At 40.1% G+C, this 22,925-nt stretch overlaps 1 protein-coding gene across 1 annotated transcript in view; it reads right to left on the bottom strand.

Annotated features, from left to right (window-relative positions):
- The window catches only part of SLC2A13 (solute carrier family 2 member 13), a 253,233-nt gene that overhangs the window by 75,276 nt on the left and 155,032 nt on the right, over nucleotides 1-22,925 (bottom strand). The window contains 1 exon segment of the mRNA XM_040343614.1: nucleotides 4,133-4,241. Within this exon segment, the coding sequence (XP_040199548.1) occupies nucleotides 4,133-4,241 (109 nt within the window).

Raw genomic sequence — 22,925 nt, 5'->3', positions numbered from 1 at the left:
GGTAGAAGACGGTGTATCGGCCTAAACTGAGGAAAAAAAAAACGTTTTATATATCTTTTTTGGGGATATTTATTATAGCAAAAAGCGCATAGGTGATCAAATACCACCAAAATAAAGCTCTATTTGTGGGACAAAAAGGATGCCAATTTTGTTTGGGAGCCACGTTGCAATTGTCAGTTAAAGCGACGCAGTGTCGAATCGCAAAAAGCGGCAAAAGGTCCTTAACCTGCATATTGGTATGGGTCTTAACCGGTTAAGCCGATACGTAGTCTTCTAAATATATTTTAGATAAAAAAAAAAAATTAAAAATTGCAGTTTATTGGTTTAGATAGGAGATATTTTTATGACATTTTTATTAATATATATATATATATATATATATATATATATATATATATATATATATATTTTTTTTTTACTAGGAATGGCGGCGATCAGTGATTTTTATCATGACTGCGACATTATGGCGGACACATCAGACACTTTTGTCACCATTTTGGGACAATTGTCATTTTTACAGCGATCAGTGCTATAAAAATGCACTGTTTCCTGTAAAAAATACAGTGGCAGTGAAGGGGTTAACCTGTAGGGGCACTGAAGGGGTTAAGTGTGTCCTAGGGAGTGATTCTAACTGTTAGGGGGCGTGGCTACGAGTGACACGTCACTTATTGCTGCTCCCGATGAGAGGGAGCATTCAATCAGTGACACGTCACTAGGAAGAATGGGAAGATGTTGTATTTACACTGACATCTCCCCGTTCTTTAGCTCTGTGAGCCGATCACAGGACACCGGCGGACATTCAGTCCGCGATTCCCACGGGCAAGGTCACAGAGCTCACGTCAGGGTCGCAAGCACCCGCTGGTGGCGCGTACGACCACGCAGCGGCAAATTAAAGGGGACGTACCTGTACGCCCATTTGCCCAGCCGAGCCATTCTGTCGACGCATACGTTTGTGCGGCGGTCCTTAAGTGTTTAACCTGTACTGAATTAATAAATGACAAATATTTGTCATTTTTAAAATTCCTGTGCACTGAATCTGTCTCTGAGGCACTCATACCTTGGACCCCTCTTTTGTTTGGATATCTTTTGACTTTCAGCCATATTTTGAAAATCTTTGTATGCTATTCATTAATACTGTGTTTTTCTTATAGACTGCATTTATTACACTGATTGAATTTCACACCCCTGAGCCAACAATTTGGTGAAACATGTTGGGACATTGTGCTATATTCATTCCAATTCAGTGTATATTCTACAGTTTATTGTCCTAATTTTTACTCAATTGAATTGAATAAAATGTTGTCTTCATTTAATTTTGTTTTAAAAATAATTAATGTGATTTGTTCAGGCACCGTTATAATCCCTCCATCCCTTCCTCTACTTTGTATCTACTGTATAGGGATGAGGTGTCATATCTACTAGAGGACACACCAAACACGTCCTCCTAAACACTAAAATCATTGTTAGCAGGTACAAGCACAGCAAATTATACTAATAAATATAAAATGCTTAACCTGTATTATTTTAATAAATAACAAATATTTGTAAATTTAAATTGTCCCTTTTTGAGAAATAGTGAAAATCGGACGTACGCAAACATTTCTTTAAAAATCTGGAGGTTTTACTTTTTTCACTTACAGCTTTCAGAATTTGCAAAAGACCCCCCAAACCATACATTTTCTGAAAGCACATGGCCAGTAGAATAAAAAGAAGGTGCTACTGATTTTTAAGGCACCGCAATATTTTTGCGCAAATGTTTATCAAAACAATAATTTCAATAAGAATACACTAAAATCATTATTTCATACATGGCAAAATGTACAAAATTCCTGCTAAATTCCTAGAAAAAATTAAAACTGTATTAAGTTGTGTCGCAATTGGTCTAAACCCCTGAGATTAGCCCCATTCTCTGGGCTAGAGGCTCTACCCCTCTTTCTTAACCTTAGTTATTTTTCTTTCGCACAAGGGATGCTCAATTCCCTACCTCTACTCTTCACAACTGCCCCCTACCTATCCTCTCTCCCTCTCACATTTGCTCCCTTCCCTGTTTACTGGGCTCAGTTCTGGGTGCTGTTCTCTTTCAGATATCTGCATCTCCTGCTATACACCAGCCCAGTCTCATTATCCCAATTCTGGGTCCAGCTGGCCACCGGGAAGCCTGCTTCCCAGTATTCTGTATTATTTTGTTACAATAGAATATAATTGCACAGTTTTTAAGCTTACGAGTCTACATGCTTGGTCGCTCATATTGCTACTTTATTTGTCACACAGGCTTGATTAACTGTAGACCATCTTCAAGCTGGATTTGTTTTACCTGACCATACATACTGTGTTCTACTAGGTTGGTTGGCTTGCAAATCGAATTGAGAAATGTTTCACTGTTTCTTCTATATGTTGACTATGCTTTGTATTTGCATTTCTCTGTTTGACTACAAATTGCAACACTTGGAAAATCAAGGAATTGCAAAAAAAAAAAAAAAAAACTAGTTGCTCTAAAAACCTGTGAGGTTACCATTTTTCACTTACAGCTTTCAGAATTTAAAAAGACTACTCAAACTAGACATTTTCTGAAAGCACATGACCTGTACAATAAGAAAAAGTGCTACTGATTTTTTAGGCCCTTAGGCCATGCAATAATTGCGCAAATGTTCATCATATTGCTATTTTCACTAAAAATACACATCAAATCATTAATAGTGCACATAAACAAAACACAACTTACAGAATTCCTGCAAAATTTCTACTAAAGCATCGTTCACATGTGGCATACTAAAATGTACGCCCATGGAGGGCCAGATTTACTTGTACAGGAATGCACAGTTGTTCCGTGCATTCCCGTACAGGCAGTCCCATTTATGTCAATTGGTATACAACGGCTGCACAGGTATAGCTGCTGTTCCCAATAACCCTGAACGCAGACAGTGTGAGCTCAGGGACATGCATGCGGACCTACATGGATGTAAAATTGGGAGCAACGGCTCTGTTTGTGCAGTTCCTGGCCGAGAGGAGAAGCTGAGGAAGCCATGGAGGGGTGAGTACGAATTTTTTTTTTTTTTTTAGCACCAGCCGCCACTGGGTCCTACTATGTTTTTGTCTTTTTTTTTATTTAACTCTTTTTTTGGGGAGTGGGGGGGAGTCTTTGGTGATATATCAAAGGTCTGAAGATAGTCCCTTTCTCTGCAGTACTTTACGTGAATGAATAAGGAATCTGTATACATTTCTCATTCATTCATTCAAAAAAATGACAGTCTGATTCATAGGGAAATCAGTGCTTGGGGGAAGAAGGGGATAGTAAAAGGAGAGTGGCGGAAGGTGGAGAGGCTGGGGACAGGAAAGCGACAGGAAAGCGGCAACATGGGTGGGGTGGTCACATTTGAGGTTAATAACTCTGATCAGCAGATTGCAATCCGCTGATCAGAGTTCTAGAATTATTCAACAGAGTCTGCTGAACCACTCTGCTATAAGTTTATGGTCATTGAAGTGATCATGAGCTTATAGAGGGAGAAAGGAAGTCTGTACGTCATACGGACCTGGCCACCTGCAGGCACTTCTGTAGGTCCGTACGGTGTACGAACCTGGAAGTAAAAGGGTTAAAAGTCAACTAATTGTTTCAGGTAGTTTGCCATCTAGATAGTTTCACACCAGTTAATCTGATTAATCTTGAAAATTGTTGTATGACTGTCCAAGGATCCTCTGACAACATAAGCAATGGGAGCTGCCGTGGTTCTGTACTAGACTGACATTAAGCCTAGGTTGACACTAGTGCAGCTGCAGCACTATCCAATTTTCAGTGCGATTTTGTATTGAGTTTTTTTTTTTGCAGAAGAAAACTAGATTTTATACATAAAACTCTGCCATATACATTGCATTTACAACACCTTTTTGGTTAGTTTCCATTGAAGTCTATGTGGCCAAAATCACGCTCCAACTGCACCAAAGTAGCACCTGTATTTTTTATAAAAATACACTGTAACTGCACTGCATTGATGTGAACATAGAGAATAATGTGATTTCCATTGTCGTGCAGTGCTGCGCGGCAGTAGCTGGTTTAGAAATTGCACTTGTGTGAATGGGGGCTCAGAGTGTGTCATACATTCTCAATCTTTGTAAATTTAGAAAATGAAATACATACATGACTGTGTTGATGCCCGCCAACTGTTGAAACATTTGCAATCCACAACCAACAAATAGAGCACGACGTGTTGGAGGATAGATTAACATTCTGTAGATAACAGGTCCGCCTTAGGGGAAGAAAAAAATAGAAAAATAACTTTTTAAAAACATCTTGGAAGAATAACCAAGTAACAAATTGCATATTTTTGAGACATCACACTTGTAGGATGATATACAGTATCTTACAAAAGTGAGTACACCCCTTACATTTTTGTAAATATTTGATTATATCTTTTCATGTGACAACACTGAAGAAATTACACTTTGCTACAATGTAAAGTAGTGAGTGTAAATCTTGTATAACAGTGTAAATTTGTGGTCTCCTCAAAATATCTCAACACAGCCATTGATGTTTAAACCGCTGGCAACAAAAGTGAGTACACCCCTAAGTGAAAATGTCAAAATTGGGCCCAAAGTGTCAATGTTTTGTGTGGCCACCATTATTTTCGAGTACCCTCTTGGGCACAGAGTTCACCAGAGCTTCACAGGTTGCCACTGGAGTCCTCTTCCACTCCTCCATGATGACATCACAGAGCTGGTGGATGTTAGAAACCTTGTGCTCCTCCACCTTCCGCTTGAAAATGCCCCACAGATGCTCAATAGGGTTTAGGTCTGAAGACATGCTTGGCCACTCCATCACCTTCACCTTCAGCTTCTTTAGCAAGTCAGTGGTCATCTTGGAGGTGTGTTTGGGGTCATTACCATGTTGGAATGCTGCCCTGCGGCCCAGTCTCCGAAGGGAGGGGATCTGCTTCAGTATGTCACAGTACATGTTGGCATTCATGGTTCTCTCAATGAACTGTAACTCCCTGGTGCCAGCAGCACTCATGCAGCCCCAGACCATGACACTCCCACCACCATGTTTGACTCTAGGCAAGACACACTTGTTTTTTGCACTCCTTACCTGGTTGCCGCCACACACGCTTGAGACCATCTTAACCAAATAAGTTTATCTTGGTTTCATCAGACCACAGGACATGGTTCCAGTAACCCATGTCCTTAGTCTGCTTGTCTTCAGAAAACGGGTTGTGGGCTTTCTTGTGCATCATCTTTAGAAGAATATTCCCTCTGGGACGACAGCCATGCAGACCAATTTGATGCAGTGTGTGGCATATGGTCTTAGTACTGACAGGCTGACCCCCCACCCCTTCAACCTCTGCAGCAATGCTGGCAGCACTCATACGTCTATCTCCCAAAGACAACCTCTGGATATGATGCTGAGCACGTACACTCAATTTTTTTTTGGTCGAATATGGCAAAGCCTGTTCCAAGTGGAACTTGTCCTGTTAAACCACTGTATGGTCTTGGCCACTGTGCTGCAGCTCAGTTTCAGAATCTTGGCAATCTTTTTATAGCCTAGGCCATCTATGTAGAGCAACAATTCTTTTTTTCAAATTGTCAGAGAGTTCTTTTCCATGTTGAACTTCCAGTGACCAGTATGAGAGAGTGAGAGCGATAACACCAGCTCCCCATTCACACCAGGGACCTTGTAACACTAACGAGTCACATGACACCAAGGAGGGAAAATGGCTAATTGGGCTCACTTTGAGACATTTTCACTTAGGGGTGTACTCACTTTGGATGCCAGTGGTTTAGACATTAATGGCTGTGGTGTGTGTTGATTTATTTTGAGGGGACAGCAAACTTACACTGTTATACAAGCTGTACACTACTTTACATTGTAGCAAAGTGTAATTTCTTCAGTGTTTTCACATGAAATACTGTATGTAAATACAAAACGACCATATCATTTACCCTGTTCAATTCACTGCGCTGGTCATTTAGCAATTGAAAAGCATCTCATTTACCAAAGGTTAAATAGTCCAGACTGGCTGTTCTGTGAGCTGGTCGGTAAGTAGGCTTGGTTTTTCCTGGGCATTCCCCAGGTTTGTGGTTATCTGCTTTAGCCTTCCAATGCTACTTACTGCTATGGCCAGCTATAGATGTGGTGGTCACGTTTATGTTTCACCTGTGGTGCTTGTATTGGTCCAGCAGCGCCCCAACACCTTTGCAGCCATTGTGCTACATGCTGGGTGTTTGGTGTGCTCCTGCGCCTTTAAGAAGGGGTGGCTCCCCTTCAGTCCACCTGCCCCTATCTATCCATCAGAATGCATGTGCCTCCATTGTGGGGACACTCATTGTTTAGTGTTAGGACCACAGATTACAGGGTGCCTTGGTGTGGCTCTTGCATGCGTTTTCAAATGCAATGTTTTTAACGCATACTGTTAGATAGGTTAATTGGCTGTTCTGCGAGCTGGTTGGTAAGTAGGCTTGGTTTTTCCCTGGGCATTCCACAGGTTTTGTTGTTATATATAGTCAAGACGTAAATGTTGCCATTCTTGCAACATGGTAGAAGTATCTGTGCATGCTGCATAAATATAGTCATTGCTTGTTCCATCTTGTTTCTGAATTGTGTGTGTTTAAATCTTCTTAAAAGTAAGGGAAGTGTAGAATACTGTTTGTCACAAATACAAAACACTGCCAGGTAACAAGCCTTGACACAGAGTTGCCCGATTGTTTTTGTGTAATTTTCCTAAGTGACAATGTGATATCTATCATGAGAGACAGTTGTTTGTGTGTTAAGGCCTAACCAAAAAAAGAAAAACAGAGGGGGGTTATTTCCGAAAGGCAAACTACAAACTACAAGTGCAAAGTGCACTTGAAATTGCACTGAAAGTGCACTTGGAAGTGCAGTCGCTGTAACTCTGAGGGGTAGATCTGAAATGAAGGGAAGCTCTGCTGATTTTATTATCCAATCATGTGCAAGCTAAAATGCTGTTTTTACCTTCCTAGCAAGTCCCCCTAGAATCTACAGCGACTGCACTTCCAAATGCAATTTCAAGTGCAATTTGCACTTGTAGTGCAAAGTGGATTTGCCTTTAGTAAATAACCCCCAATGTACCGCTATAGCAGTGTTCATCTCAAAAGAAAATTAAAGCTCAACTCTAGGCATGATTGTAGGTAAACTGTTTTATCTGCCAAACTTTTCTGCTACTAATTTGAGGTTATCTGTTTAGAGACTGTAGGTTCATGATTGGGCGAATACGCTGTTGTGTTTTGGTACTGTGAACAGGTTTGATTAAAAACCTTTGAACCTGTCCTTTAAGGACATTGGCACAGCTACTCCCTGGTACAAAAGGCAGATTGTTGTTGATTTGACAGAGTAAAGCAGTGAGGGGGTAGAGTTTTTAATTCTATTTTGAAGCCACTGATTGAACTCATAAGTCTGGCTCATCTGTGACCCAGAGTGCAGCAAACCAATGTCAACCCACTCTTAGGAGTGAGGGCATCTTTAATTGAGAAGAGGGCTTTGTGACCCAACTCTGCTTATGAAGCCTGGGTAAAACGTTGAGGTGCTCTGCATTCTGAGGTAGAGGCTTCCTGAGGAAGAGGATTTTTGAACTACCCATTGTATGAAGAAGCATTCCTCCTGTGACATTTGTAATCAATATGTTAAGTGTCTTACCAAAGACACCCTCCTTTAAAAGGGCATATAGGACATTCACAGGCTGGAGATGTGTCTTGGTATTTGTTCTAGGGCATCCACACAAAAAAGCAGAGCAGAAGGTAATTGCTCAGTTAAAGTACTGAAATTGCAGCAATAGCTATTTGCAGAGCTGGACCTACATGTGTAGAAAAAAAAAAACACGGTAAAAAAATATAGGTATTCAACCAATTGAACTGGATTCCTGGCCAGACCCGCCAATGAAACAGATTACAGAACCACGGACTTGTGAACCCTGGGCTCAAGCACACTAACCTAGTAATCCGGGTCTGCGGAAGATGAGAGACACTAAATTGCATGATTATTGTAGAATGTTCTACCTAGTTGTGACAAATGTAAGCGCAAGATTGTTTTTCCTTAACGAGATGTGACGTGAACGATAGAAGTAGTGTAATTGTAGATATAGTTTAATTCTGGGTTATTAAAAATATAGTATGCATTATAAGTTATGCCACATATGTTCTTTCATTAGCATTTGAAAAGGACAGGACCAGTTTCTAGGCCAGAGTTGACACCTAGATGCCAATAAAAGTTCCCATATGAGTAAACATAGATTGCCACCTTTCTGAAGTCATTCAGACCAGCCCCCGGCCGGTCTGCAAACTTTGATTTATATCATCAGATCTGAGGAACCCATTTTATGTCTCATAAAAGCTAAAATATTAGCGGCAGAGAGATGAAAATAATTCCTTTTGATGGTACACATGTTGTGCTACACGTACATGTCAATCTGTATTTGTAGCGTGTGTAGACTCCTAGAAAAATACACAAAATTGTTATATGGCGCCTGACTGCGGCAAGCAAGCAGTGATTGGTACTGTCGCAATCGGACTGATGCGATATCGGAAATCCAATCCATGACCCAGCAATCAGCGCCGTTCTGGGCCAATTCGACTCTGGTAATTTCAGAACACAAAACATCTTATGGGCTGAGACAGAAACACCACCCAGGGTTGATTGGCCAAGGGCTAAAGCCTAGCCCACATCCATATTTCAATAAATGTAGCCTGAGATATGGACGTTGTTCTTCCACAAAGCCAGTTCCACACTGGGGAGTGCAACATATTTCAGTATGCTTCTACTAACGGATAGACTTTAGTAAAGTTTTATTTCTGTTTTTATCACTTTTTAGTTTCATAGCAAAGTGCCAATTGTGTGTCTTTCTGTATTTTTTGTATCTTTTTGGTAACTCCTTTTCCTTTGTATGCGCTGCCCACTTTCGGGATATTAAATGATAAAATTAATAAGTCACTTCTGTGTATTAAGCTCGGACTCATATCGCTGGAGAGGTTATTGTATTTTAGTGGCTAAGTGCTCAGTCTATGTAACGTGCCAATCGGTATGCATTTTCACTGTATGTTGGCAGATTGCATGCAGATTGTAAGCCAACAGATCTGCCAGATGGAGATCTGTGTGTGTGTGGTGGCTCAGCAGACCACTCTGCGGACAAACTGTTGGGTGGTGGCAGGCCATCGTTTATTGTGTGTCTGGTGTGTGGGGACAGTGGGAAGGGTGATTAACACTGGGATTCAAGCTTACAGGATAGCTGGAGGAACCCTAGAAGTGTGTAGTAATTGCTAGACTGTTTCCCAACCCTTAGTGTGCACCAGATTGTATGTAAGATTTGTATCTAGACAATTACTGGTATGGTAATGATGGGTGACGCCCCTTTCTTTGGCTTACCTCCTGCCTCCATTTATCCTTTCTTCTATTTTTGATATGGAAGGGGAGTGTTTCTCAAGATAGAGGCCTAGTCTAGCAAGGATGGCTAGGGGTTGATAAATTGGCTGGCTACAGCCACTCGTTCTTTATTTAATTTTTTATGAAAGGGCTTTTCTGTCTGGCTTCGCCCATATACCTCCTGAAGGTTGGCGTTTTGTTAACCCATAGTAAGCTGAGATAGAGGGGGAGGGCTATGTGTAGCCAGAGAAGGTGATCATGATTGGCCTACTAAGAATTTTTTTGTTCAGCTGCCATTGCTCCCTCTCTGCCCATCTACCAAGTTAGGAAAGTCTCTCTGCTTTCTTAAATTGAGGTGGAGCGTAAAAAGGCATAACATTTATGTATAGAACAAAAAACATTATAAATATCTCCCCCTCCCTTTTTATAAGTGACCACATTCCCTCTGCTCTCAGCTGCATAAGAGCTGGGGGAGGGGAAGCAACAGTACACTGCACTTCCCAGTGAATGGCTGTGCAGATGGGGCATGTCAGGAGGATAGCAGGCTGAAGTCATATCACAGCTAGAAATCTGATCATGATGTGTTCTCCTGCTTAGTGTGATCAGTTTTTTCTTTTATATTTGACAATTTTTATTGAAAGTTTATATTTTACAATGCAAAAATAAAAAAACGGATGCCGATGGGGAGATCCTCCGACCATTGCCATCCAGCCTGGAATGCATATTCCAACATGCAGAAACCATCACGTGTCACTGAAACTCAGAGTCAGCCTATCTATTCTGCATCTTAATCCCTATTAGTTTCTAATCTGTCATGCAAACAGACCTCCACCAAAAGTGGCCATCAGATGCCTAACCTGGCTATAGCCTGTGCTGGTTGAGCCCTGAGCTAAAACTAGTTATAGAATTCCCATACCAGAAGACACTGTGCTAACTAAAATAACAGGCGCTGCATATAAATTACTGCAATAAACAGGTTCATCTACTAACACAATGGAAGGTGACCACTACATACATACATACATACAGTGGCACAGATCTAGCTATTTGGCACTGTCTATGTGAGATAATAACAGTAGGACAGAGATAAATCTGTCACAAGAATTTAGACACACACTTAAAAAAGCTGTAGACAGCGGCAGTTAAACTATTGGAACACAGTTTTCCTAATAGTCTCTGCTTCTGGCCTGGTTGAAATACAGCTGCTCCTGTGTATATAAGGTCATGTGATTCAGTTCTTGGCTTCTACTGCCTGGAAACTCCCCTTTATATATCATCATTACAGTACTCCAATCTGGGTTTCTGACCCAGTTCGCAGGGACAGGAAGTATCTGTCTGTAACCAATGATGTGGTAATTAATGAGCAAAATATATTTACAAATACAGGCAGTAGAGGGCCGCAGATCTCTGAGTTAAAAAGCGGGACTTTGTTAATGTTCGTGTTTCAACCAATCAACTCTGAATTTATTGGCTGACTTGTTTATTAAGTTTCCTCAGCAGGTTTGAATGCTGGGACTTAGATCATAGAAGAGTATTTTGTGAATACGTGTTTCTCCATAGGAGCCTGAATGGCCAGTTAGTGGTAATGCAAGTGGCCATCACTTTGGTCGATTTGGGAAACAGCTAAACTGGCGAGACCATGGCAACATCATAGTTTATGTGGGAAAATAGGCAAAACATTTTTGTTGACTAAATGTGCTAGGCATATGACATATTGATTTTTAAAACACAGGTGCAGTTACCCTTTTAATTTTAGGATGCATAGCAGGAAAAAAGTCTGCTTTACCTACTAGGAAATTTTGTGCTGGGCGATTGGATGGTGGGTTCAAGAGAAAACATTATTTTACTCCTTAAAAGAGTATGTCCCTTCCCTAGCATATTCATTCATATGTCTCAAACTACTAAATTCCACTCATACGTACACACAAACATGCATACAGATAAACTAATATAGTTTACTGCTAGAATTGGTTTAGAAAGTGTAATAAAACCAAAGAAATGCAAAGAACCAGTCATCAATATTTGAAAATCAGTATTTAATCCAACATTCAAAATGATGATTATATTCAGGAGTATGGCATGAATATTCTTTTTTTAAAACAATAGATTTATGTATAATTCAAAGGTTACAGTATGTTGCTTAGCAACCTCATTAATGCAGAAGTACGTGGAGAAAGAGAAGACATTTATTAATATCTGACTGCACCATTTCTAGCAATTCAAATGGAATCTGTAAAGACAGCATATGTTAATCCTATGTATGATATTTTGTGTTTATTAACAAAGTGAAAAACAAATAATAATAATAATAAAAAAAAGGACCCTACTTAATAAATCATTTTAAAAACCTTGAGGGGTTGATTTACAAAAACTGGAGAGTGTAATATCTGGTGCAGCTTTGCATGGCAGCCAATTAGCGTCCAACGTCAGCTTGTTCAATTAAGCTTTGACATAAAGAAAAAAAAAAAATGAAAGAAGATTGGTGTCTATGCAGAGCTGCACCAGAGTTTGCACTCTCCAGTTTTAGTAAATCAACCCCTCAATGTCTTTTCAGTAAAAAAAAAAAAAAAAAATGTAAACCTTTAGTCTCGGTTCACATCCAATTTTTAACCGCATCTGATTCGCATAACATGTGAATCGGACCAGCTTTCAATGGAGCCGGTTCACACATGTCCGGCGTGGCTGCGGCCCATCTTTGAAAAGGGTCCTGTGCGATTTTGGGTCCGGTTTAGGTGCAAATTTAAGTACAAATTTGCACCTCAGTCGCACTTGAACTGGTGAACACAACTGCACCGGACTCCAGACTGCAAACCACAGCCGGACATGTGTGAACTTAGTCTTGCTGCTGAAAGTCACAGGTAACCATCAGTTGCCCTACCTCTCACACCAACTTCCATGTTCTGAGTGTGCAGTATCTGCATTCAAAAAATTTACATAGTCACTCAAAGTCACCTCTGACCCCCTTACACTCTAGGCAAAGTAATCAAGTCCTAACTATCTAAATTGAGATTGAATATTCAAATTCATGCATGAGCCCAATCATAACTACTTCATGCAACATTGTACCCAAATTTATTTTATAACATTTATTTGAGACATATGTTGCTTTATTTTGGTGATATATAATGACCCGTTGTTTTTTGTTTCTTTATATATAAAAGGGAAAATAAATCAAAAACATTGGGGGGGAAAAAAAACACTTCCCTAACTTTCTCTTTAAATTAAAATGCTAGGACAGTATAAAAATCACATGAATGATTCTTTTTGGAAAGCCGACACCCCAAGAGGATCTCATTTTTGGCAAAAGTTTTTTGTAACTGAAGGAAAATTATGGCATTGAAGTGGTTACTACATGAAGCATGGTGATGGCACAATAGTTACTGCTTGTACATGTCACATACAGTGGGAGGATGGAGAGGAAGGGGTTTTGTGTAGATGTGTAAGAGAAGGAGCGGAGGAATTATTATACAGGTCAGGATAGAGATCAGCTATATAGGAGAAAAAGGGTGATGAAAGCGGTAAAATAAATAAATAATCCAACAAACACAATCTAAATCTGATACTGCTTGTAATCTGGCTCTGATGGGTGATAATTTTTTCATTAGTTCCTCAGCAGTGAAAGGAAGAGGTGGGCTCTCAAATGTAAACAGTAGTCATCACAGCAATCACAAGGTACAGAGACGCTCGAATTAGCACTATAAAGTGGGCCATCAGTGAGAGCCATATGACGACAGATCAGATCACAGAACATAAATGTGTGCAGTGGTCATTTATAAAAAGGCACTGAAGTATTCAAAGTCTACAGCTTATTGTTTAAAAACCTATGGCAGTAAACCAGTGGTTAAGGGACACAGGGTTCACAGGAGTTCTTAGTCAGCCAATATAACCCCTTCCACTCCCATCATGCTTTAGTTTCATGCAAAAGCAATTGAAGAAGTGATCAAAAGTGATGTAAACTAATGACATAAAATTGAAAGCAACAAAAAGTCCTTAGAAGTGAAAAGAATCCAATATAAAAACTGTCCAATATAATTAGTGACAATCAATTGAATCATAAGTGTAAAGCAACCATTGTGGTAAACAAATTGATAGGAGATCCACCACCAGAAGCACCAAAACGCTTACCAGAGGGATTGAACTCAAGTAGGTGTACACCTAATGAGTCAAACTTTGTGAAGTAATGTACCCAGGACGAATTCAGGTTTACTGTACGAACAAAGCCTCCAGAAAGGTGTTCAGGACGGTGGATGTCAGTTGGTTTAATCAAAACAGGCAATCAGCCCAAACATTCAAAGTAGATAAAAGAAGAAGGAAGGCACATAGCATAATTCCGTAGAGAATTAAATAAATATTTAATAAATAAACAGAGGAATTACACTCACATTTCAGTAGTAAAAAAGCGTTTGTAAAAAAGTGACAGTGATATAAGTATAACGCTTATAAGGCATCATCTGGGGTGCTGATCAACTGTGGTCACTGTGTATTTATAGATAATAGGTACCACCATAATGAACAGCAGCTTCGTCTGCCAATTTGTGCATTTCTGTGGTCACTTCCAGTTTCAGCCAAAATGGCGCCGCTGCCGCGTACATCTCAAGCCTCGTTTTGGCAAAGCGGAAGTGGTGTAAAACCAAAATAAGCGGCCTCTGATAACCAACAAAATGGCACCGCCGTTAGTGAGACACAGGCCTCAGAAACTAACACGGAAGCTGCGTCATCACCAACAAAGACTATGTTCACATACGTACGTCTCAAGCCTTGTTTTACCAGGCAGGAAACGGATATGATGTAAACCCAAAATAAACAGCCTCTGATAACCAACAAAATGGCGCCATTGTTAGCGAGACACAGATCTCAGAAACTAACCCGGAGACTACATCATCACCGGCAGAGACTGTGTTCCACGGCATTTACATCATATTCCATCATGTGAATTGCTTGGAAGCCGTTTTATGTTAAAAACATTTATAACATCCAGGACAAGAAATTATATACATATCCTGGATACTCAATAGCCTCTCATAGAGATCAGAGGGTATAAAAAAATGTTAAAATTATTTAAAAAAAAAAAAATTATATAAAAAAGTCAAAAATTAGGAAACCTCACATAGGGAAAATGTTAAATATATCCCAGAGCTGATGTTCAAAGTAGGGTCCAATATAATGACAAAAATCATGATAAAATTCATAATAATAGTACAGGAACTTTATTGATATATATAACATGTAATGAAGCATAGTATCCAAAATAATATAACGTCAGGCTTCACTAATAAAATCATTAATATCCCACTCTATGGTTAGTCCAAAGGGGGAGCATGACTGCAATTGGTATATCCAATATGTTTCTAAATGTGAGACCCCACGGGTCATAGCCCCTCCTCTCCACGGAGGGATATATTTGTCAAGGATGAGGAATTGTGAACCCCTGGGATCCAGACTATGGTGGTCTCTATAATGCCTAGGCATGTTATGCTTGATATCACCACTTTTGATCCTGACAATATGCTCACCTACCCTAATGGAAAACGTGTGGATCGTGCGACCCACATATTGTTTACCGCAGAGACAGGTGATCATGTACACGACATGTTTGGTGGCGCAAGTGCAGAATATTTTAATAGGATACGCTCGATTGGTGACATTGGATTTGAATTCCAAACTTTTGTGTCTCCCACATGAGTTATATTGACGACATACTATGCATTTTTTGAAAGGAAAGTAGCCTACTAAATTATGAAAAAACAAAGGACATGTTGGGGGGGGGGGGAATAATGGTATTGGGGGCAATTTTACTTCGTAAGAAGGGAGCACCCCTAAAAATGACTTTCAGTCGTTCCGGAAGCGCAGTTTCCAGAATCCGATAATTTCTAAGTATATCCCAATGATGATTAATGACAGTTTTAATCTCTCTATGCTGGAGTGAAAATGAAGTGAGCATAAAACATTTAAAAAATAGTCATCTACCATTGCCACCTTATGTACAGTAATTCTGAGGTCAATAACATTGGGTCAAATTCTCTCTCAATAAATCTCTGTTTAGGAGTTGACGCTTGGACCAAAAAGGTGTCCACATCAGTGTAGTTCCTACACAATCTCAAAAACTGACTGCAAGGAACCGATTGTAGCCAGGATTGATGGAGACAGCCATCAGTGGGTATAAATGATACATGACTGGAATTATGGGTACCAAACAAGCCCTTTCTTTTTTATTCAAGATCTGTTCATTAAATCCCTTCAAAACCAGTTTTGCCAATTCCCTTTTAAATGGGACAGTGGGATTACTGGGAAGTTCCTTATATGTATCATGGTCACAAAGTATCCTGTACATTTCATTAACGTAATCTGAGCTGTCCTGTATAACAATGCCACCGCCCTTGTCGGCAGGACAGACCACAAGATCCTTCCTATCGCACAGTGATTTAAACCCTGCCATAGAAAAGGACTGATTGAATATTTTTTAGTGGGAAGTTTGGCTAGATCCTTCAAAACCAAATCACAAAAAATGGTAACAGCTGGAGTCGCTGGTACAGGCGGACTGAACAAAGAAGGTTTGGATAGAGTGTACCGTACCTGAATTGGCAGCTCTTTGAAAATGATGAGACGTGTTAGATTAATATTCAACAGTATATTGTTTAACAAATTTGTGGATATCTATGAATGTATAAAATCTATCCAATTTTTTCTGGGGAGCAAATTTTAAGCCTTTGTCCAAAATAGTTAATTCTTGAGTAGTTAGTACCAAGATTATATACTCCTTTGCCCATCAAGTCCTTTTTTCTCCTCTGGGTTTTCCTCCCCCTCTTGAACCTCTCTCGGGTCCGAAGACCTTTTTCTTTCCTGTGTGTCCTGATGAAAATCCTGTTTTCCATAGTGGAAGTCGATCATAATCATTACTCCTATACATTTGGTCTTCTCCATTATGAGTGTTATAAAGTGGGGAAAATCTGTTGTGCAAAGGATGATCGTAATAACAAGAGTCAATGTCATGAGGTGCTGGATAATCTCTGGTTCTCCCAGGGGAGCCATTATATCCATAACCCCCATGTTCAAGATAATGGGGAGTCCTAGAGCCACGTTACCTCTAGAGCGACCTCTCTCACCACATTTGTTTCAATTATTACCTCCTCCGCTATATGACTGTGGTGGGGTATGATGGCTGGAAAATCTGCCTCTCTGCGGAACTGAATGACCTTTTAATTCATACAAGTTCTCTGTTGCTGTGGGTGAGGACCACATAAATTACAAAACACTATATGCATTGGGGATTCCACATGATGGCACAGTAACTTTATTATGCTTAGTGACTATTTAAGTTACTGTCTCTCTGCTCCAGCCTGCTTGCCTATGCCAACTGCTCTAAATGCCACTGTTTTGCTAACTGCTTCCTCGCATCCTAAATAGCTTTCTCCTTAGTTACACTCTGAAGTCCATTACACTATGCCACTTACTTTAGGCATCTGGACTTTGTATGGCGTACACAAGACTTTATTGCCACCAGCTGTGGATGAAGTACTGCAGTCCTCACTATAATTTAATATATGCAATTGATATTTGACTGCACACTTTGCATACACTTGGCCGGTAGGCAAGAACCAGCTTGTTAGTTTGTTAAGCAAGACAATGTGGGTTATTTACGAAAGACAAATCCACTTTGCACTACAAGTGGATGTGCAGTCGTTGTAGATCTGAAATGAGGGGAAGCTCATCCAATCATGCGCAAGCCAAAATGCTGTACAGCGACTGCACTTCCAAGTGCACTTGCAATGCACTTGTAGTGCAAAGTGGATTTTCCTTTAGTAAATAAATGTAATTTTTATTGGTCTACGATGAAGGGTTTATTATCGTTAGGAAGGTAGAGGTACTATTTGAATCTTGTTGTATTTTGCATAATATTGTCAGGGCAGGAGAAGAACTCTGGGACCCAGCATCTCTCAGGCACCAATGGCAGGAGAAGGGCTCTTGGACCCAGAATCTCCATCAGCACTTCACATGGGCCTATATATAGAAATCTGTCAGTGGTTGAAGTTGATGATTGATCTTCAACTTGTTACCTGTGTTCCTGCGATTCCTTGCTCCTGTGATCCCTAGTTTCTGACCTGTCTCCTGCCTGTCTCCAGTCCCTAACCCCGGCCTGTCTAATGGATACCCCCTGCCTGCATCTCACCTCAGCTTCCACCTGACTTAGTCTGCTCCGCTTCCCATCTGGTTCCCGACCCCGGCTTGTGAATACCCTACTGTCTCAGTGATTCTCCAGACCTGTCACACCTCACGAGTGCCACCTGCCTGCAAACTCTGTTCATCACATCAGCAGCATTCCCGAGTCCTTCACCAAGCAACTCCACAGGTGACCTGTGCTACTTTGTGCCCGACTCCTGTCACACCTTCAGAGGAGTCTGGAACTTAGCTGCAAAAGAGGCCCTCTATCCATTGGCCTCCATCACCTGGTATGTGATAAATATACATAAATAAGATGGATTTTTGATACTTTTGCAATATCCCCCTCAAGTCCCTTTAAATATAATTTACCAGGCATAAGCCACGTGGGGGTGATCAACCACGGTCATCCCTCAGTCCTGTTTCCAGGGATTTATGTTTTTTGCTTCACAATACAAAACTGGTTGTAGTACTGGGAAGATTTCACAGATTGGATTCCTTTCAGGAGACAGACTGGTAACTTTGGAGAATTCAGACACAGGTTGCTCAGGTTGTAAATAACTACTTAAATGGCATACTTTTGCCTAGGAGTTATGACAGTAGACTTAACCTCACAGGCACCAAACTATCCTAAAAGGATATGTTAGACTGCATGCAATCCTCAGCCAAGGCAGGTCCTGCTGGGTATTGTCCGGTGGTCGGGCGGGGGGGGGGGGTCTCTCTCACTCTCCAGAGGTGGGAACTGGATCTATAGGTTTCTCCCAGGACAGAGCGAAGGGGTGGGGGGGGAGGTGCTGCTGGTATTTCTTGGCTGGTTCCTGTAGAATGAAAAATAGCTATTTTTACATCATGTCTGATTGACCCTTTTGAACGTATGTTCCTCAGGGTTCAATTCTTCCAGTAAGCCTCTCTCCAGATGGTGACGGCTTCTTCTTTCCTTTGTATATTCATTTACACGTTTGGAATAAGGGAGCAATATCACCTTCAATTTCATTGGACTATCACCATTTTTTACAGAGACTGTTTTCTTCACATATTCATTTGACACATGTATTCACAGATATATGTATATATAGTTTAACTCAGTGTTTCCATCATTGGTTACACTTTAGCGCTACATGTATGTGTTTAGGTTGTTTTTCCACTTGTCAATTGGTTCTGTAGCTGCTCACCATTTACAGACAGCGCGGAATTATTTTGATTTTTGGTTCTACATTGTGTCCCAGCACTGGACTCTTAAAATCCTTAAAAGGGACATTAAACGTTCGTTTAAAAAATATATTTTCTTCAGATAATGTATTCTGTATTCTTTTGTTGCAGCTGTGATCTAACTTCCTGTTAGAGGGTGGCTATGTTCATACTCCATGTTTCCACTTTAACGAGCAGCGTAGCCAGCCTTTTCCTGATGTCTCCTAAGATGGACAAGCTACTATGTACTATTGGATTTGTAGTGAGTACACAGCAGTGCACACAAACACAAATAACCTGCATGCCTTCTGCCAAATAAACAAACATGGTGGATGCTACAAGAAGGCAGAAAATGTTTGCATCATTTAATAAAAAATAGACTACATGGCCACAAAGTAGTGAACGTATATGGATAAAAAGGGGAGCAGATCTCTGCATGATCTACTGCAGTGGTGGCCTGAAGAGCACCCTGCAGCCAACAGTACCATTCCAAATAGTTTTTGCATCTCCAGTAGGAATATTCCAAAGGAGTCTTCAGGGACAGGCTCACACTGGTGGATATATCAGTCCTGGATCTGTAAAGCTCTCTGTGACTAACAAGACATTAGGTGCCCTGAGACCCCACCACCCTAGGGTTACATTACAGGCCGACTCTGCACATGAGTGTCCAGGAATGGCCTTCAAGGCAGTACCAAGGATCAGCTGATCTGGAAACCTGCAAAGGGAGGTCCCTTGACTCTTTAGTGAATAAAGCAACTTATTTAACTACTTGCCGTCGCCGCACCGTCATAATACGTCCACAAGGTGGCTCTCCTAGGCGAGATCACGTATTATGACGTCCTACCTTTTAGCCGCCACTAGGGGGCGCACGCGCGCCGCCGGAGGCGCGCGCGCGCGCCCCCCGCTCGCCCCCGACTCCCGTGCGTGTGCCCGGCGGGCGCGATCGCCGCCGGGCACACGCGATCGCTCGGTACAGAGCGGGGAACGGGAGCTGTGTGTGTAAACACACAGCTCTCGTTCCTGTCAGCAGGGGAAATGCTTTTCTTCGGTTCATACAATGTATGAACCGAGGATCAGTGTTTCCCCTAGTGAGGCCACCCCCCCCCCCACAGTAAGAACACACCCAGGCATACTTAACCCCTTCCTCGCCCCCTAGTGTTAACCCCTTCACTGCCAGTGGCATTTTTATAGTAATCTAATGCATTTTTATAGCACTGATCGCTATAAAAATGCCAATGGTCCCAAAAATGTGTCAAAAATGTCCGAAGTGTCCGCCATAATGTCGCAATACCGAAAAAAAAATCGCTGATCGCCGCCATTACTAGTAAAAAAAATATTAATAAAAATGCCATAAAAATACCCCCTATTTTGTAAACGCTATAACTTTTGCGCAAACCAATCAATAAACGCTTATTGCGATTTTTTTTTACGAAAAATATGTAGAAGAATACGTATCGGCCTAAACTGAGGAAAAAAAATGTTTTTTTATATATTTTTGGGGGATATTTATTACAGCAAAAAGTAAAAAATATTCATTTTTTTCAAAATTGTCGTTCTATTTTTGTTTATAGCGCAAAAAATAAAAAACGCAGAGGTGATCAAATACCACCAAAAGAAAGCTCTATTTGTGGGAAAAAAAGGACGCCAATTTTGTTTGGGAGCCACGTCGCACGACCGCGCAATTGTCTGTTAAAGCGACGCAGTCCCGAATCGCAAAAAGTACTCTGGTCTTTGGGCAGCAATATGGTCCGGGGGGTAAGTGGTTAAAGAATAATTTCCAGGATAAAAAGAAAAAAAAATGGTAGTTTTTCTCCGTGGAGAAAGGACATTCATTCTCCAAAGACACTAGAAAGAAACTGAGGCATGACGGGAGGGGGCAGATTATATTGGCCAACCGTTTTAGTGCTTCCGGTGTCCAATTCTCCTGTAGGTGGCAGTATAACCCATAAATCTCACAACTTTCTTTTCCTCCCCTGATAGAGCCAAAAGATCTTCTGTGTTTCACTTTCTACCTCCCCAGACCCTGCAGCTCAAAAGGGAGTATTGGCTACAAAAGTTTGAGAAACAGTAGCAGTTAAAAAAAGAAAAAAAATATTCATCATAATAAATAAAATGGCTTTGCTATCGATCTTAAAATTTATACCTATATGAGTTGTATTTATTAGTAACGGTTTAACACTCAATGCAGAAAATATGCAAAACCTTTTTCTAGGTAACAAATGAATACGGCTGCTATACAAACTGATTTGTATCGTGGCTCCTCCAAAAATTAGCATTGGCAGGATTGATTAAACAATCATGTTTCGGAAGTGTTCCAATATTTAAACAATTGGCAGCAATTGAGAATATGTTAAAAAGCAGCTGATTTACTCCTCTCAGGCTGTTCCGATGAAGCCTGAAACACAACGTGATACAATATAAAATACAAAATGTTCTCAACCATTCAAGCCAAAGGCTCAAGTACAAGCTATACTGATATGTACCATTATTCTAAGAGGTCTGAGGAGTTTTCTTATACAGTACGATGTTACCCAACTGATGCTACTCTAGTGCAACACATTTTGCATGGGCCTTAGCAGTGTCACTTTTAACAGCTTCCTGCACTGTAAACACACAAAATAATGCAATGAAACCATCATGGCATGCATCATGGTAACAGTGCTTAAAGACCTGGAAGCTCATAATTTTTTAATTTCTTTGTAGTCCCCATAGATCATAAAAGGTTTACAATAGTGTCTTTTTTATCAGGATTACAAATATACAAAGTAATTTACCTTTCTAAAGAAGAACACAATTCCAAATACAATAGCCAACAAAATAAACGCGCCCACATTAATGCTCAGTAATATAAAATATGCAATGTTAAACTGAACCATAAAGAGATACAGAATAAATAATATTTACCAAAGATCCCATGTAATGTTTGCCATGGGCAGGTTATTAACCCCTGGAATATGTCTGGGTGATCAGTGAAATTACTGTTGCGCTAGAATGACCTTCTCTCTTCTTGCCATAAGCACTGAGACATGTTTAAGGAAAAAATGTATCCATTGGGCAGCCACCCTCAAAGAAACGGTTTCTTGGAATCTTTTTGGGAGGGGGGACACAAGATTCTAACAAAACTGGGTTAAACAGTGAATATAAGAAGTCTACATGCCCCTGTTAAAATGTCAGGTTACTGTGATGTAAAAAAATTGACAAAGATAAATAATTTCAGAACTTTTTCCACCTTTAATTTGACCCATCAACTGTACAACTCAATTGACCAGCAAACTGACATGTTTTAGGAAGAGGGGGTAGTAAAACGAAAATAATGTGGTTGCATAAGTGTGCACACCCTCTTATAACTGGGGACATAGCTGTGTTAAGAATTAAGCACTCACATTCAAACTCATGTTAAATAGGAGTCAGTACACACCCCCCCCCCTCGTTTAAAGTGTCTCTGATAAACCCCAAATAAAGTTCAGCTGTTCTAGTAGGTCTTTCCTGACATTTTCTAATGCGCATCCTACAGCAAAAGCCATGATCCACAGAGAGCTTCCAAAGCATCGGGGAAAAAAAGTATATGATCCCCTGCTGATTTTGTACATTTACCCGCTGACAAAGAAATGATCAGTCTAGAATTTTAATGGTCGGTTTATTATAACAATGAGAGACAGAATAACAAAAATATCCAGAGAAACGCATTTCAAAAAAGTTATAAATTGATTTGCATTTCAATGAGTGAAATAAGTACAGTGCATCTGGAAAGTATTCACAGTGCTTCACTTTTTCCACATTTTGTTATGGTACAGCCTTATTTCAAAATGGATTACATTCATTATTTTTCTCAAAATTCTACAAACAATACCTCATGAAGATGTGAAAACTTTTTTTGAAATCTTTGCAAAAAAAAAAAAAAAATATGTATATGTATATTATATATATATATATACACACACACACACATATACATATATATACATTTACATATATATACATATATACATACATACATACATACATATACACACATATATATTATTTATATACATATATATATATACATACACACACACACACACACACACACACACACACACACACATATATATATATATATATATATATATATATATATATATCACACGTACATAAGTATTCACAGCCTTTACTCAATACTTTTTGAAGCACCAATTACAACCTCAAGTCTTTTTGAATATGATGCTCCAAGCTTGGCACG

This window comes from Rana temporaria, chromosome 3, assembly GCF_905171775.1.
Source record: "Rana temporaria chromosome 3, aRanTem1.1, whole genome shotgun sequence".
In the NCBI taxonomy this organism is placed as follows: Eukaryota; Metazoa; Chordata; class Amphibia; order Anura; family Ranidae; genus Rana; species Rana temporaria.
This window is presented reverse-complemented; position numbering and strand designations above follow the sequence as displayed.